The sequence below is a fragment of the Equus quagga genome, chromosome 2 (assembly GCF_021613505.1).
Source record: "Equus quagga isolate Etosha38 chromosome 2, UCLA_HA_Equagga_1.0, whole genome shotgun sequence".
NCBI lineage: Eukaryota > Metazoa > Chordata > Mammalia > Perissodactyla > Equidae > Equus > Equus quagga.
In genome coordinates, this window is record NC_060268.1 from 183,355,461 (window position 1) to 183,370,569 (window position 15,109).

The 15,109-nt window shown below is 57.0% G+C and overlaps 1 protein-coding gene across 1 annotated transcript in view; it reads right to left on the reverse strand.

The window, feature by feature from the left end:
• The window catches only part of STK32C (serine/threonine kinase 32C), a 102,022-nt gene that overhangs the window by 47,375 nt on the left and 39,538 nt on the right, over positions 1 to 15,109 (reverse strand). The window contains exon 2 of the mRNA XM_046655158.1: positions 1,283 to 1,338. Coding sequence (XP_046511114.1) covers positions 1,283 to 1,338 — 56 coding nt within the window. The remainder of the gene's footprint in view (positions 1 to 1,282; positions 1,339 to 15,109) is intronic.

Here is a 15,109-nt window from a genome sequence, read left to right on the forward strand (position 1 = left end):
GAAGCCCACCCTGCCTGCCCCTCCAGCTTCCCCACACCCTCTGTGGCCCTGGGGGACAGAACCTCCCCTCAGCTGCGAGAAGCCAGGAGGGCAGAGGCTGTCCCAACCGGCCGTCAGTGTCTGACAAATTCAACTTTAGGACCTGGTCTTTTGCATCAGCCATCTTGGCACAGTCGACAAAAGGCACAGGTCCAGCAGTTACCTCCTGACATGGAGAGATGTTAAAACATTCTCTCCTGAATGCATAAGAGGATTCAATGGACTCGTGCAAGGGGCTAATTTGCTCTGGCTTATAATTACCCCAGGCCCCGGGACCCTAAGGCAGCCCCTGTGTGATACAACGAAGTGGAGGCAATTAACAGCCTCAAATACTCTGTGCACTAAGCTCGGTAGCACAGCAACCCTTTCAAAGGCTTGCAGAGCTTAAACAGACACGGGTCCAGACAGCTGTGCAGACGGAGGGGGCGCAACCCTCACCTGCCAAGGCCCTCGACGGCTGCAGAGAAGCTGTCCGTTCAGAAGAGATTCATTTACAGCAGACCCATCAGGGCCGAGTCCCGGGAGCTAATTTTAACCTTTTCAGAAGCTCCTCAAGCCTCTTTGAGTTATAATTACCCCCATCTCTAGATGTTACAAGGCAGCAATCAGGGATTTGGATCTGACCAAGAAAAAACACAAGGACGTGGAGAAACGGCTCGGGGAAGGCCTACGAGGACGCAAGTGGCACGGCCACCCCAGGAGGAGGGAGCACACTGGGCGCCCACCCTCGGTCCTGCCACCTCCATGCCCTGCAGACCCCGCGTGGGCTCAGCCTGGCCTCTGGGCTCCAGCTGCAACAACGGCCTCCGAGCAGCCCAGCAGCTCTGCATGTGGCCAATCAGCCACACCACGGAGCAGCTTCTACAACGCTTCCAGAACTTTTGGGCCTCAAGCAGGCTCCCACCTCTAAGGAAAACTCTTGCCCGCAAAGCGAGCCTCAGCATTGAGAGTAAGTGGGTGTCGGGGTCTTGGCCCTGCAGAGCCCAGCAGCTGAGCCATCTTACCCTCAGCTCCTGCTGAGCTATGAGACCCTGAAGACCTGGACTTCAGACCCTAGCGGTCAGGAGCTCAGTCAACAGCCCACCCAGACGGCCCCCACCACCACCGGCCTGCTGGGCGAGAAGCACACCCACCCCCTCCATCGACAGACCCAGGGAGGCGGGCCTCTCCACAGCAGGCGGACCGAGGGGCCGGCCTGTCCGACACTGTGGTCCTGCCACGGCCTCCTGTGCCTCCACCTTACCTTGCCGAAGCTGCCCTTCCCGATGGCCCGCAGGATCTGGAAGTGGTCGAAGTTCACTGCAGAAAAAACAGAAGGACACCAGGTGAGGTGACCGAAAGGCCCTGTGCCTGCCACCAGCCCCGGTCAGAGCAGCCCCCCAGTGGCCCCCCCCCGACCCTGCAGGAATCCCTGTGGCCCTCCTGTGGCCCATTCCACCTAGAAGTGGGTCAGTTGTGGTGCCAGCTGGAGGCTGAACTCAGGCTCCTGTGCAAAGCAGGGAGGACCAGAGCCAAGGCAGGGAGGAGGGTCCTGGGGGCCGTGCAGCCCCCTCCTCCTGGCTCATTGTGGGGCTGGGGCAGGCCACCCCGCCCACAGACAGGACAGGGCATGAAGGGAGCAACACGGTGCCCAGAGTAGCTCAGCCTCCATCTCAGGCGCCAGCAGCCCCAAGGAACACTGCCCCCCATCCACGAAGACCCACAAACAGGCAGCCCCGGGGTCTCAGGGCAGCCCAGAGCCTCAGAAGCAGGCTCCCCACCCTCCTGCTGAGTCTGGAGGGGCAGGGTCTGCCCCGTGGGATTTGCTGGATGAGCCTAAGTGGAGCCTGCAACAGCCCCAGGATTAATAACGGAGGCGGGCACAGGACCATGGCCTCTCTGGGGGGCAGACCACAGGCCTGGGTGAAAGCGCATGAGTCCTTACTTCTGTTGACTTTCTCGACAGAATCAGTGAGAAAGGGATCATTGGAAATTGCAGCTTTTCTTAAAGTCACAACCCTCTTGAAAGACACTCCTGTTTGCACGGCAGCCCCGCGGTTAGCGGGAATCCTTGTTGAACAAAGAGGAGTCTGGACATGCTTCCCAGGGCTCCCACTTCTGTTTTGAACCTGATGCTTCCTCCTTAACGTGAGACGGGGATTCCACAAGGTCCACGCGTGTTTCTTCCCCTCCTTGTTCCTCAGTGCCCCAGGCACCCATCTCTGCCCAGGGCCCAGGCCAGCCTCGCTTCCTGCTACCTCCCCCAGCACCTGCCTGCTCCAGCTGACCCAGGCCAGCGGCTGGCCCCACCTCTATCCTGGGTCTGTATCCCCAGGTCCGTGCCCTCACAGGTCGCCACCCCCCAGGCCTGCGCCCCGCCTCCCCATACCCATGACAGGGCCTGCCACGTGGCTCCTGGCTCTCATTCTTTTCCATCAGGCCTCACGGCACCTGGAGAACCTGGTCCCAGATGCTTATGGACATGTCTTTGCACGCTTCAGAAGCACAGGAGGCCCAGCACGTCTGAGAGCACTGTCAGCACAGCCTCAGCTATTCTGACACGGAGTTGAGGATGAGGGCCGTGGACGCTGCCCACGCTAAGAACAGAGCCCACAGAGGGCGTCCTGCTGTTCAGAGACCTGGCCCCAGCGTGTTGGTGGCCAGAGGTCCAGTCCAGCGCAGCCCCGGGAGCAGAGGTTAGGCGCCTCCCCTCCCGTGGGCAGCTTGCTGTGGTGTACCTGGCCGCCAGCCCCTAGCCGTCAGCACAACGCCCCAAGCATTGGCACCCCCCAGCCGTGAGTTAGCAAGGGATCTTAGCCAAGATAATCAGCATTTTTAGAGAAAAGCACAAATTCCAGATGTTAGTCTTTCCAGGACAAGAAAGATGGGAACTAAAGGGTATTAAGTAATATGTCAGAAGCATAAGGAAACCCACAGCAAGTATCCCACTCCACTCTCACACCCTGCAAAGGCGGGTATTGTGGAGGGTTTAATGGAGGGGGAATCTGAGCGGAGGAGACGCTAGCAGACCTGCCGGCTCAGAACCAGAGCAGCAAGGGGTGGCGGAGGACGCTGGCTACCTGTGGCCTCCCCAGCAGCCTGGTAGTTTTGAGCTCATACTACTCCCACTCCTTAAGACACGGGGCAGGGAGGAGTCGGGGTCCCAACTTTCCAGCTACTGCACAGAAGTCAGAGCCACTTCCAGGTGAAGTTCAGCCCCCACTGCCGGGGAGGGGCTGGAGCCACCAGGGTGGGTGAAGTGGAGGGTGAAGGTGGTTCTCGCCCGGGGTGGGGTGCTGACCCATCAGTGGGAAGGCACGGCAGTGTCCTGAGAGTGCACGAGCCCAGCAGCCACGGAGTGCTAACCCAAGTAGGGGTGGGAGCAGCGAGCCCTGTCTGTTTGCCTCACCCCCACCCCACCCTCAGCCCCAGACAGGCTCTGGCAGGCCTGGTGGTACCAAACCTCGGGCCCGTGGGGCGTTGATCCCCAAGCCTCGCATGCAAACCCTCCACTACCCACACACGTAGGTCACCACCCTGGTGTCCTGGGAGCCTCTGTCCTCTTGTCCTCTGACCCTCCATCCCTCCAGGCAGGTCTGCAGCCTCACAGGGCCCTGCTGCCCTGCACGTGGTACCAGAAGCCGCCCGAGCCCTGGACGGGCCCTTGACACCCCTACCACTCGGAGAAGGCACTGCTTCTCCCGGGCCATTCGGGGCTAGACCTCAGCCCTGTCCGACTGAGGGCTCTGGCCACAATCTGTGTGGGAGGCTGGGCACCGCTGAGCGAGCCAAGGTTGGAGGCTGCTGAAGGAACCACGTGCCAGGCCTGTCCTGGACCCTGAAAGAAGGCAGGGAGGAGCCCTCCTGGAGTGCACACTCCAGTGCGGCGAGACAGACACTAAGCCAGCAAACAACACAGTGCCTGGGAGGAAAATAAAGCAAGAAGAGGGGTGGGGGCATCGCTACTTTTTACAAGGTCATGCGTGGGGGATGTTTTGGAAGCCGACATTTGGGCAAAGAACTGATAGCACCAGCCGGGGGTCCCTGAGTCATGGCTGACCGAGACCAGTGAGCTGCGTTCTTAAAGGTGGCGTGTTGCTGTGTAATGCTGTAGGCACACTCGCCCCTGCATCGATGCCTCCAACATCACAACACAGGGAAAAGGAAAAGGTCACTCGACCCCAGCAATCCCATCTAACATTCACGCATCTCCTTCCCAGGAATGTAAGTCCTGCAAGCAGGAAGCGTGTCTGCGCGTCACGCCTGCAAGGAAACAACGCAGCTCTGAGCTCCAGTCCCCCAGACCCTCCTGCAACACGGCCGCGCAGGCACGGCACATACTCTTCCTGGTACAGATAAATATTTAAAAACAAGGGTTTTAAGAATATCTGTTCTTCAAGGAAGGCTTTTATTTTGCAGAATTGGAGTTGCTACGAAAATAGGTCATCTTGATGCAGCTGACTGACCGTGAGCGGAGGGAGATTTTCATTCTGTTTCCCCATGGTCGAGATGCAACACCAGCCCTCCTGCACCGCCCCTGCCTCGGGGGAGCCCACGCCAGGTCCTTTCTGAGGGCTGCTGGCTTGGCTCAGGGTCACCGAACTGAGCCCATCGATCGTGGAGCAGCTTTCTCATGGCTTGTCCTAGCACTGAGCCCACAGCCCCGACAGAACTCCCCCAGGTGGCATTCGACAACATCCTCACAGTTTCTCATCCAATCTCAGGAGCCCTTTTCCAGCGCGGTCAACACTCCAACACCCTTGTTTCTAGTGAGACTCACAGAAACCACTTCAGGTTTCCTGGGGACGCGCAAATCGCTGTAACTGTGCTGGGAACAGGCCTGGGAACACAGGAGCCCCTGGACGGTCACACTCGGCCTGGATGTGGGCTGCATCATCGGTCCTGCAGGTCCTGGGAACGGATGGGCTAGTGGTCTCACTGGAAAAGGTGGGCTGCAGGGAGGGGAGGGGGCGGTCACTCCCACAGTACGATGCCACAGCCCCATACCCTGGACAGAGCAGGCGGGGAGAGCTGAAATGCTGGCTCTCGTGCACTGACCACAAAATGCAAAGCAAGATGTTAGGTAACGTTCGGACACGTTTTCCCTAAAAATAAAACAATGGTCTGCCTTTCGTGTGTGTCCGGCCCTGGGTGGGCAGAGAAGCCTTTCCAACAAGCCATCTTGGGAAAGCTCTGAGTCCAGTGAAATCTCAGGGTGAAAATGAGGTCCTTTCATAAGCCAGGGCCTTTCTTAAAACAGACAAAAATTGCCCCCAACGAAGAAGGCAAGAGAGGAGATGAGCCCGGGAGCGTAAAAATAGACCCGGTGCAGAGTCGTGAGTCACCGCTATTGTTGTTAGTGACACAATGCACGTGCCCACGGAAGGTGCCCCAGCAGACCTGGAGGGGCACCCCAGCTGCCAGCGCCCCCCACCCCAGGTCCCAAGGCCTTGGGAGGGTCCTGTCCTAATGCCTTCAAGGCCACGGGAAGTGGCTGCCCAAGACAGTCTGCAGAGAAGTCATGTGGACAGTGAGCTGCCCATGGCCACAGGGCAAGTCCTGGGTGTGGGCTGCAGCCGGAACCTGGCCCCAGACCGTTGCCTTCCCAGCCTGCCTCACCCAGTCTCCTAGGAGACGCCTGGCCCTCACAGTGTCCTCAGGTAGGACCAGCCCCCTCATCCTCAGGAAATTCCATACCAGAAGTGGGAATTACCTAGAAAGCTGTAATAATAAATGTTACTGTTGATGACATTCATGCAGAAGCTGATAAAAATTTGTGACCCACATTCTATGACCCAGAAAACTCTCGAAGAAAATCATCCACCCAACTCTGAGGCCTGCTGTCTGCAGGGCTTGTGTGGCCTCTGCCGAAGGTCCCGCCTGGCCCTCGCAGGCCAACACGGGCCCCGCACTGCCTCTTCGGGCGCCTGGGCCGGCCCGCCTGGGAAAACAGGACACCTGCATGCAGGCCAGAGTGCTCACAGACGGTCACCTCAGAGACACACTGAGGCCTTGACCAGCTCACCATCACCCGTACTCCAAGGCCACGGGCCTGCGGGGAACCAAGACCCAACAGGTGGACGGTGGCAGGCGCCACGGGCAGGCGCTTCGAGAAGGCCTCCTCTTCCTCATGGCTTCCAGTTCTCAGAGCAGCCTGGAGAGGGTTCAATGCTCCTATCTTACAGAAGAGAAAAGGAGCTAGAGAGGCCAGCAAACTCTTGGTAAGGACCGCGGGGCCCTAGAGGCAGAAGAGAGAGGATGGAGTTCCTCTTCTGACTGCCTGGCCCCTCGCAGGGGCCCCTTGAGCCACAGGTCTCCTTGGCCCCGAGGATGTCCTGAGGCCCCCGGGCAGGAAGGTCAAATGGGGAAATGGCTGTCTGCTCTGGCCTCTGACTCCAGACTCCTCAGCCCCAACGGGGGCTGAAACCTGGCGACGGCCAAGCATCCTGTGTGCTGCCCACCAGCCTGGGACAACCCAGCCAGGCACCTCCACCCACTCTCTACGATCCCGCCTGATCCCTCCTGGCCACCCTACTCAGCCCCCAGGCTCTTCTCCAGGAAGCCTCTGCCAGCCCCTCCCCACCCTGCCTCACGGGCCTCCTGCTTGTCTGTGTCTGTAGCTGTAGGGCACAGGACAGCCCTGCGCCCGGCACCACTGCAGCCCCTTCCAGCACAGCACCCGACCCGAGGGCGGGAGCAAGGCCCTCACCCTGTCTTTTCTGAGAAACAGACAGAGCGGGGATGTGACACCAGCCAAGAGACACAGCTGAGGCCTCCGGGGGCCCTGGGTTCCGGAACAATCCTGGCTTCTGGTGCCCAGGAAGACGCCCAGAGCCCCAGGGCCACATGGCTGCAGATCAGAAGCCAAGGGGTGCTGGCGCCTGCCCGCCCACAGGCTGGACTCTGGGACTCTGGGGTCAGCATCCTGCCTGCCCGTCCCCCTCCTCCACATCTACTTACAGGAAATGCTTCGGCCCATAAAACACGCTTAGTGGCAACTTCCCAGACGACCACTGTTTATCCTGGATCCCGTCTGGCCTAAAATAGTCTGGAATTGTGTTCCGGTGTCTCATACTGATATCCTCAGACAGCACCGGAAACTTTCATAAATTAGTGATTAGGGCGACAGCCAGATCAATACAGTATCTTGGCTGCTGGGCCCAGCTCCTCCAGGGCCTGCTGGGAGGTCACTCGGGACAGGACAGGCAGGGCATCGCCCCGGGGCAGCCAGGGCTTGGGGTGCTCCGGCTCCAGCCACCTCCCGTTGTTGTGAGCAGTTGTGACTCCCCCGGCTGCCGAGAGGGGTCCCGCTGTCCAAGGCCCACGCTGGCTGCCCCTCACCACCAGGTGCTCAGGCCGCTCCAGCACCACCAGCAGTGACAGACCTCTAGGACCTCGGTGCTACTTCGCCCCCTGCATCAGCCGCTGAACCTGCGCCGGGGCTCACAGTCCCGATGTGCAGACGGACAGGAGTGCACCAAGGCCCGGGAGCTGGCGGGGCCGCCCTGGCTCGGGAGCGGGATCAGGGAGAGGGAGAAGGAGAAACAGGCCTGCAGAGCAGCGAGCCCTGAACCCCAATGTGGGTTTGCCCAGCAACAGCAAGGGGGCTGGTCAGGGAGCAGCAGCACGGGACAAAGGCAGGAGGTCCAGGGAGCCCGCCCCTCCTTGTACGCACATCTCCTCTGTGCACTCAGCACCCAGTGGGGGACGGTGGCGAGGCCCGGAGTCCGAGTCTCGGGGAGAAGGTGTCCCCTGGTGCCCTGTCTGGCTCTGGTCACCCCCAGACTGGAGCCTCAGCCTGCTTCTAGGATGGCGCACTCGGGGCAGGGCAGGCACCTGCTGCGGGGACAAGGGGTACCTGCCCTGCCGCCCGCGGCCTTCGAGGGTCCCCGCCCCTCCAGGCCTTGGTCCACCAGGTGCTGTCCCCTGCCATCCAGATGCTGAGATTCCTGATCTGAGCAGGAGGGGGTCTCCACTCGGGGTCTCCCATCAGAGCGCCCCCTCCCAGAGGCTGATCCTCAGAGTCCCTGTTGTGGGGGGGGTGAAGGCCATCCTGGCCCTCGGCCTACGGGGCACAGGGCGGGAGGCGTGCAGGCAGGAGAACCGTCCAGCTGGCTCTCTCCCCACAGCCTCTACATCTTCACGCAGGCGGGCAGATGGGGTGGGCGGCCTGGTGGGCTACGGAGGCCCAGAGGCGCAGGTGGGAAGCGCGTGCCCAGCAAAAGCCCCTCCACGTGCGGGAAACAACCAGCAAACAACACTGGCCACCTCCTAAGCCAGCCGGTAAATATTTCAGCCAGAAGAAGACCACTGCCGGGTGAAAACTCTAAATGCTCTGAGGTCATCTCTTCAAAACGTAAATTCATAAGTGTCAGAAGGCTGTTCAAGGCCCAACCTTCCTGCGAGCGCGACACACGGACCTGGGAAATCAGAACAGGCCCCGCCCCGGCTCAGCCGGCCCCGAGAGGCCCTGGAAAGCTCAGGTGACTGGCAGAGAACCGCGCAGGGCAGCACTACCACTGGTCTTCTCACAAGAACACTGAGTCCGCACGACGTAAACTCACCGTCGGAACCATTTGTAAGTGTAGTTCAGTGGCATTAAACGTTGTGCAAACACCACCACCATCCACTCCATAGCTCTTTCATCTTGCAAAACTGAAACTCTGTCCCCATTGAACACTCACTCCCCAGCCCCCACCCCAGCCTCTGGTACCATCTCCTTGCTGTCTCGGTGAATCTGACCCTCGAGGGACCTCACGTGAGGAGAGTTACACAGTATTTGTCCTTTTGTGACTGGATTATCTCATGGAGCATAACATCCTCAAGGTTCATCCATGTTGTGACACATTGCAGAATTTCTTTCCTTTTCAAGGTTGAATAATATTCCATTGCATTAGACACCACATCCTGTTTATCCATCTGTTGGTTGAACTCCGGCTGCCTCCACGTGTTAACTATTATGAATGATGCTGCTGTGAGCAGGCCTGTAGGAATAGCTCTTCCAGACCTGCTGTCAGCTCTTTTGGGTAGACACTCAGAAGTGAGGTTGCTGGATCACATGGTAGTTCTGTTTTTAATTGTTTTTTTAAGATGGGCCCTGAGCTAACATCTGTTACCACTCTTTTTTCTTCCCTCTTCCCAAAGCCTCCCAGCACATAGCTGTGTATCCTAGCTGCAGGTCCTTCTGGTTGTGCTGTGTGGGACGCCACCTCAGCATGGCCTGATGTGCAGTGCTATCAGTCTGCACCCAGGATCCGAACCGGTGAAACCCCGGGCTGCCGAAGCGGAGAGTGCAAACTTAACCACTCGGCCACAGGGCCGGCCCCATGGGAGTTCTATTTCTAATTTTTTGAGGAGCCACCATACTGTTTTCCACAGAGGCTGCACCATTTCACGTTCCCAAAGTGCACAAGGGTCCCAATGTCTCCACGTCCTCACCGACACTTATTATTTTCTGGGGTTTTCTGAGGGTGGCTTCAGGAGGCTCCACAACCAATCAGGTGCCCAGGGTGCCAGGTTGGGGGGTGCCACACACGGCCTGACTGAGGACAGGGAGTCTGGGCGAGTCGTGTGCACTCATGTGTATTGTGTGCACACACACATGTATGTACATTCATATGAACATGTTTGTGTGTGCATGTGTGCATGCATACACATTTGTGTGTGTCTACACATGTGTCTGTCCGGCATTGGTGTATTGCATGCATGTGCGTGTGCATGCTTTTTTATGTGTGTGTTTACATGTGCTTGTTTATACATACCTGCACGCACATTTGTGCACGCACAAACTGACCTGTGCCCACAGGCCCTCACTCACCAGAATTCCAGGCTCACGGGGGGAACCCCCAAAGGCTCCTGCACCCCTGTGGGTCCAAAAAAGCAGACAGTCCCGGGGCTTCTGGCTGACATCCGCTCGCAGCATGGCTTAGACTAAATGCTGCTTCTACCCTTTTCCCCAACTGGGGCCCCCAGACCACAGGCTGGGAGACGGTTCCTACCTGATGTGGGTGCCTCCCATCAGCCTCCCCAGACACCGCTGACCAGGTGGGACCCCGGCCCTGCACATCCTCTCCTCCACCAAGGGTAGGGTGTAACTGATTGTCTGGACATTTCAGAGCTTCCTGCAGCGTCCCTGAGAAATGCAAACTCCAGACTTTCTGGGACACAACACCCTGCGAGGCAAGTAACTTCAATGAAGGAGCCGAGCGTTTTCAACCGGCCTTAATAGATCCATCAGCCTACACGTGGCAGCTGGTTAACTATTAATCCGGGTTGCCATAGTTTCTTGTCACTGGACAAGGACAGGGCGTACGTCACCGAGGCCCAGGGCCATGCACGTTGCATAGAAACAGCATTAAGTCTGATTCAGGGAAAAAGTACAGCAAAGCCCCAGGGCCAGGAAAGAGGGGTCACCAGACTGGGGGCTTGCGTCAGAGCCGTCCCCAGAAACAGCCCTCCAACGGAGGGCACGTCCTCCACGCCCCACACCATCAGACACAGAGACTGGCCCCAAGCAGCCTCCTCGGCTGGACCCTGCCTGCTAAGCCAGAGATAGCTGCACCAAAGGCCCACCCAGAAAAACCCGGCCAAAGTGGGGACAATGGCAGTTCCACACAGGTGGCCGGTCAGAAGACAAGACACGGTGTCAGCAAGGCTGACCACCTAGGGGGGCAGGTGGCCTGTCTCTGTCCACAGCCCAGCCAGAGCCATTGCAAAATTGCTCCCCACCACCTCCTCAGCCCTGGCCAGTCTCTGCATGCAGGGGAACAGGTGCCACCCAGGCCAAACCCAGCCTCCCACCCCCTCCCCCGATGCCACACACACACAGAGGCTTCTGTACCATGGGCAACGTCAAACCACGAGCCACGGGAGACCGAGCTCTTCCAGAGCCAACGAGTCACAGGTAGAGACTCGGGGTGAGCAGAGGGCCCAGCACAAGGACCGCCCGCCCGGCCCCTCTCAGGAAGCCAGGGCCCCCAGCTGGCCCGTCCCCAGGTGCCTGCTTCCCAGCCCTCACCTAGGGGACCGTGTCACTCCAGGGGCAGGCCTGCGGCTCAGGCTCACCCCAACAGCAGACAGCGTCAGGAACCAGGAGACACAAACCACTGCTCTGATGCAGAGAACCCAGCTCAGGCCGGGCCAGGACCAGGCACCTGATGACGAGGCCCCCGCCCTCAGCACTCCTGCATGGACCACAGGGGCCTCGCGGGCACTATTCATCACGGACGACGCACATCACCACATGCAGAGGGGTGCCAGGGACAGGGAGAGACAAGGCCCAGTTGAAGGTCGCCCCAAATACCACAGCAGCCTCAAGGGGCTACGAACACACACCCTGAACCTACAGTCACTGTGTCCCCTTCGGGGAGCTGGCAGGCGGGCCTGGCGCCCACGTCATCACACGGACGCCGCGAGGGGTGGATCACTGGTCCTGGACAACCTCCTCGGGAAGTAATGATGCATCTTTCCCTTCCGCCCACCCTGCAGCCAAAACGTGACCGCGCCCCCCAGGCCAGAGCCGGGCTGCAACAGAACAAGACCAAGTGGACGCAGCCTGTTTCCTGCACGTCCAGGCTCCTGTTGAGAGGAAAGAGAGATGGAGGAAGGGGTCTGGGGCTTCTTGAGGAAACTGCAAAATCTCCCTGCCCGGCTCCTCAAGCCCGTCCGATCCACACCGAGGAGAAGGGCTGTCCATCGCCCAGTCCGCAACGCCCTGGAGGCCTCTGACTACAGGGTGAGCAGAGGCGCTACTTTCTAAACTGACGTGGAAAGACGTAAGTGGGCCCAGGGGTCCTGGTGCTCTGTTGTCTCAGTGAGTCAACCCCACAGAGAAGCCTCCACACCTTACGACCCGGAGGCCAGTCACTATGCCTGCAGGTGGACAGGCTCCCCTGTGCGCAAAGGTCAGAGCAGCACCCGGCCAAGGTGGGGAAGACCCGGAGGCTGGCCCTGCCCGGGCCCAGATCCTGATCCCACTGCCGAGACCAGAAGGCAGCAGGCGTGACGGCCACTTCCTAAGGTTCAGGCACAGGCGAGGCTGAGCCACGTGTGGTTCGGGCATGCACACTTGAGAAAGGTTTTAAAACTTTAGGGAAATATAGCCACAAAACCCAGCTGCTGTGTGCCTTGCAGGGAGCACAAGGATGGGGTCGATGGTAACATTCCAACTCGGGCTGGGACGGGGTCCACTGTGTGGATAAGTTAATAAACAGAATAACACGTTTAAAAACTCAGGAGTGCGTTTCAGCGAGTCGGCCTGAATACAGACCTGGAGAAATCTGTGTGAGAGACAGACCACAGAGAAGGTAACCCACGACACAGCGAAAGGTGGCAACAACCCAAGTGTCCATCAGCTCGTGAAGGGATAAACACGATGTGGTCTGGCCATCCTGTGGAATATTATTCAGCCATGAAAAGGAATGATGTTCTGACAAATGCTACAACAGAACACAGATGAACCTTGAACACACCATGCTGAGTGGAAGAAAACAGACACAAACACCGTACACTATGATTTCATTTATATGGAATGTCTAGAACAGGCAAATCTAGAGAGAGAAAGTAAACTGTGGTTGCCAGGGGCTCCGGGGGGACGGGGAGTGACTGCTCAATGGCCCAGGGTTTGCTTCAGGTGATGGAAATGTCTTGGAACTAGATGGAGCGGTGGTGGTTGCATGACACCATGAAGGCACTAAATGCTACCAAATTGCTCACTTTAAAATGGCAAATTTTACGTTAGGTGAATTTCACCTCAATTCAAAAAATAATTGTTTTAAAAAAAATAATTGTTTTAAAAAGTGACTCATGACCAAATCAGGTATGTACGGGATATATGTGGGTTTCCTCTTTCAAGGTGACTGCCCTGGGTGGGAGGCAAGGGGGCAGGACAGTCGTGAATCCTACTTCTTCTTGATGGAAGAGGTAACGAAATTGGGTGCCTAGCTAAGGCAGCTCTATTCTGACTGAGCTCCTTTCTTCACAAACAACATTAAACTATGTTAAACTCACACAAATCCAAGCCCCCTCCATCAAACCTGTTATTTTATTTATACTCAGCCTAGTTTCAAAAAAAGCACTAGAGGCAGCGTTCCATTTCCTTGACCCGTCACGGCAGCCAGCAGCAGGTTCTGTCTGGAAGGATGCAAGAGCTGACGTGAATGCCGATGGCCCTCTGGAGGGAGGCATGGGCTGACGAAGCCAGGCTCTGCGGAGTCAGCCCCCTGCGGCCACCGGCCCTGCCTGACCACCTGCTCTCCTCCTTCCAACCACAGCCCCCAACTCTCCAGGGATCCAGCTCCCAGGCACACCCTGCCCAGGCCTGGCCCACCAGAGTGAAGGTGTCCAATAGGAGCCAGCCCTGGGCTTCCGGAACCACGGGAGAAGCGTCCCCCAGGGTGGCAGGGGCAGAACAGATGTATGGAGGAGCAGGTGGGGTTGTCACCGCTCTCTAGGGGAGCTCGTCAGAGCGTGAGGCTGGCAGAAGGACAGCAGAGCTGTGAGATGGAGGATGACAGCCGTCAACATCCACTCAGCCCTCCTCCTGGACCAGCGGCACCCTCAGACTTCCCATTTCCCTGACTGATGCACTCCCTTCTTACTGAAGTCCTTGATTAAGAATCCCGAGGGGAGGCTGCCTCCGACTTAACCAGGCACACCTGTGCCTAGTGTGGCTGGCTCTGCGTCCTCCCCTTGGTCTGTGGATCCGGAAGTAATGCTGCAACTCTCCTAATTTTAACTACACGGTAACCTCTGACCTCTAGTAGAGAAAGCTGCCATGGGCTGCCACTCACTCTTCTCAGGGGCCCCTGGTTCTTCCAAATAAATTTTCAATCAGTCTGTCAATTTCCACAAAAACTCTGTAGGGTTGCTTTTTCCTTTGGAATTCAGCAACTCTGTCCATCAATTTTGAGAAAACGACAGTGTCAGGATGTTTATATCCACTAATATGCTATGTGTCTTCATTTATTTGGGATTCATTTCTCCACACAGACGTCTTGTGTTAGTTGTTGCCACTGTACAAGGTTTTTTTACAGTCTGACTGAGGCATAACTGACACACAATAAACTGAACACGGTAACATGGACGACTTGATCAGTCCTGTGAAACCATCCCCATGGCTGAGTGCTGCTCATCATGGTGTGCCGCCCGGAGAGGAGAGGGCGTCTTCAGGGTGGGAGGGTGGGCCTGCAATATGCACACTCAACAAAGATATCCAGGAAACGTCTAGAATACATAAAGAACCCCTAAAAGACCAACAAGAAAAAGACTGAAAACAACAGAGAAACAGTAAAGTTCCTGAGTAGGCAACTCAGGAAAGAGGATATCCACATGCCCCGTCAACATGAAAGGGAGATCAGCTTTTCAGCCACCAGGGACGTGACAATAAAGCCCAGAGGGAAACCACCTCATGCCTAATGCCTAAAACAAAAAAAGCTAACAAAACAAAGGTCGGCCAAGATGCAAGCAACTGGAATTCTCATACGTTGCTGACACAGTGGAACTGCGCAATCACTTCAAAAACTGTTTCCTAACAGCTGGCAGAGTTGAGTCAATGAATATCCCGTGCTCTAGCCAATTCACGCCCAGAAATACACACACATGTCATCAAAAGACAGGCACCAGAAACTTGGAATGGTTGAAAACTGGGAACTACCCCAAATGCCCAACCTCAGTAGAATGGCTCAATAGAGTGTGATCTGTTCACACAAAGAATTCCAGACAGAAAAGAGAATGAATGGACCACCCATGCACACAACAGCCTGGATGAATCTCACAGATGTGACACGTCAAGGGAAAGAAGCCAGACATGCAGCAGTAGATGCTATGTAATTTCATTTATATAGAGTTAAATTTTTATAGACATTCCCTCTTTGTTTTAGAAAATACCTATTTTCTAATTATTGGATGCAGACTTCTATGTAGATCCATTATTGTGTTCATTGTTAATCGTAACATTTAGATCTTTTATTCCCTTGTGGAGTTGTGTTTCCTTGACCTAAAGATAATAGAGAGAGAACTACTGAAATCTCCCACTACAATGTTGGATTGATCTATTCCGCTCTGCAGGTCCTTCACACATTTTGAGGCTATT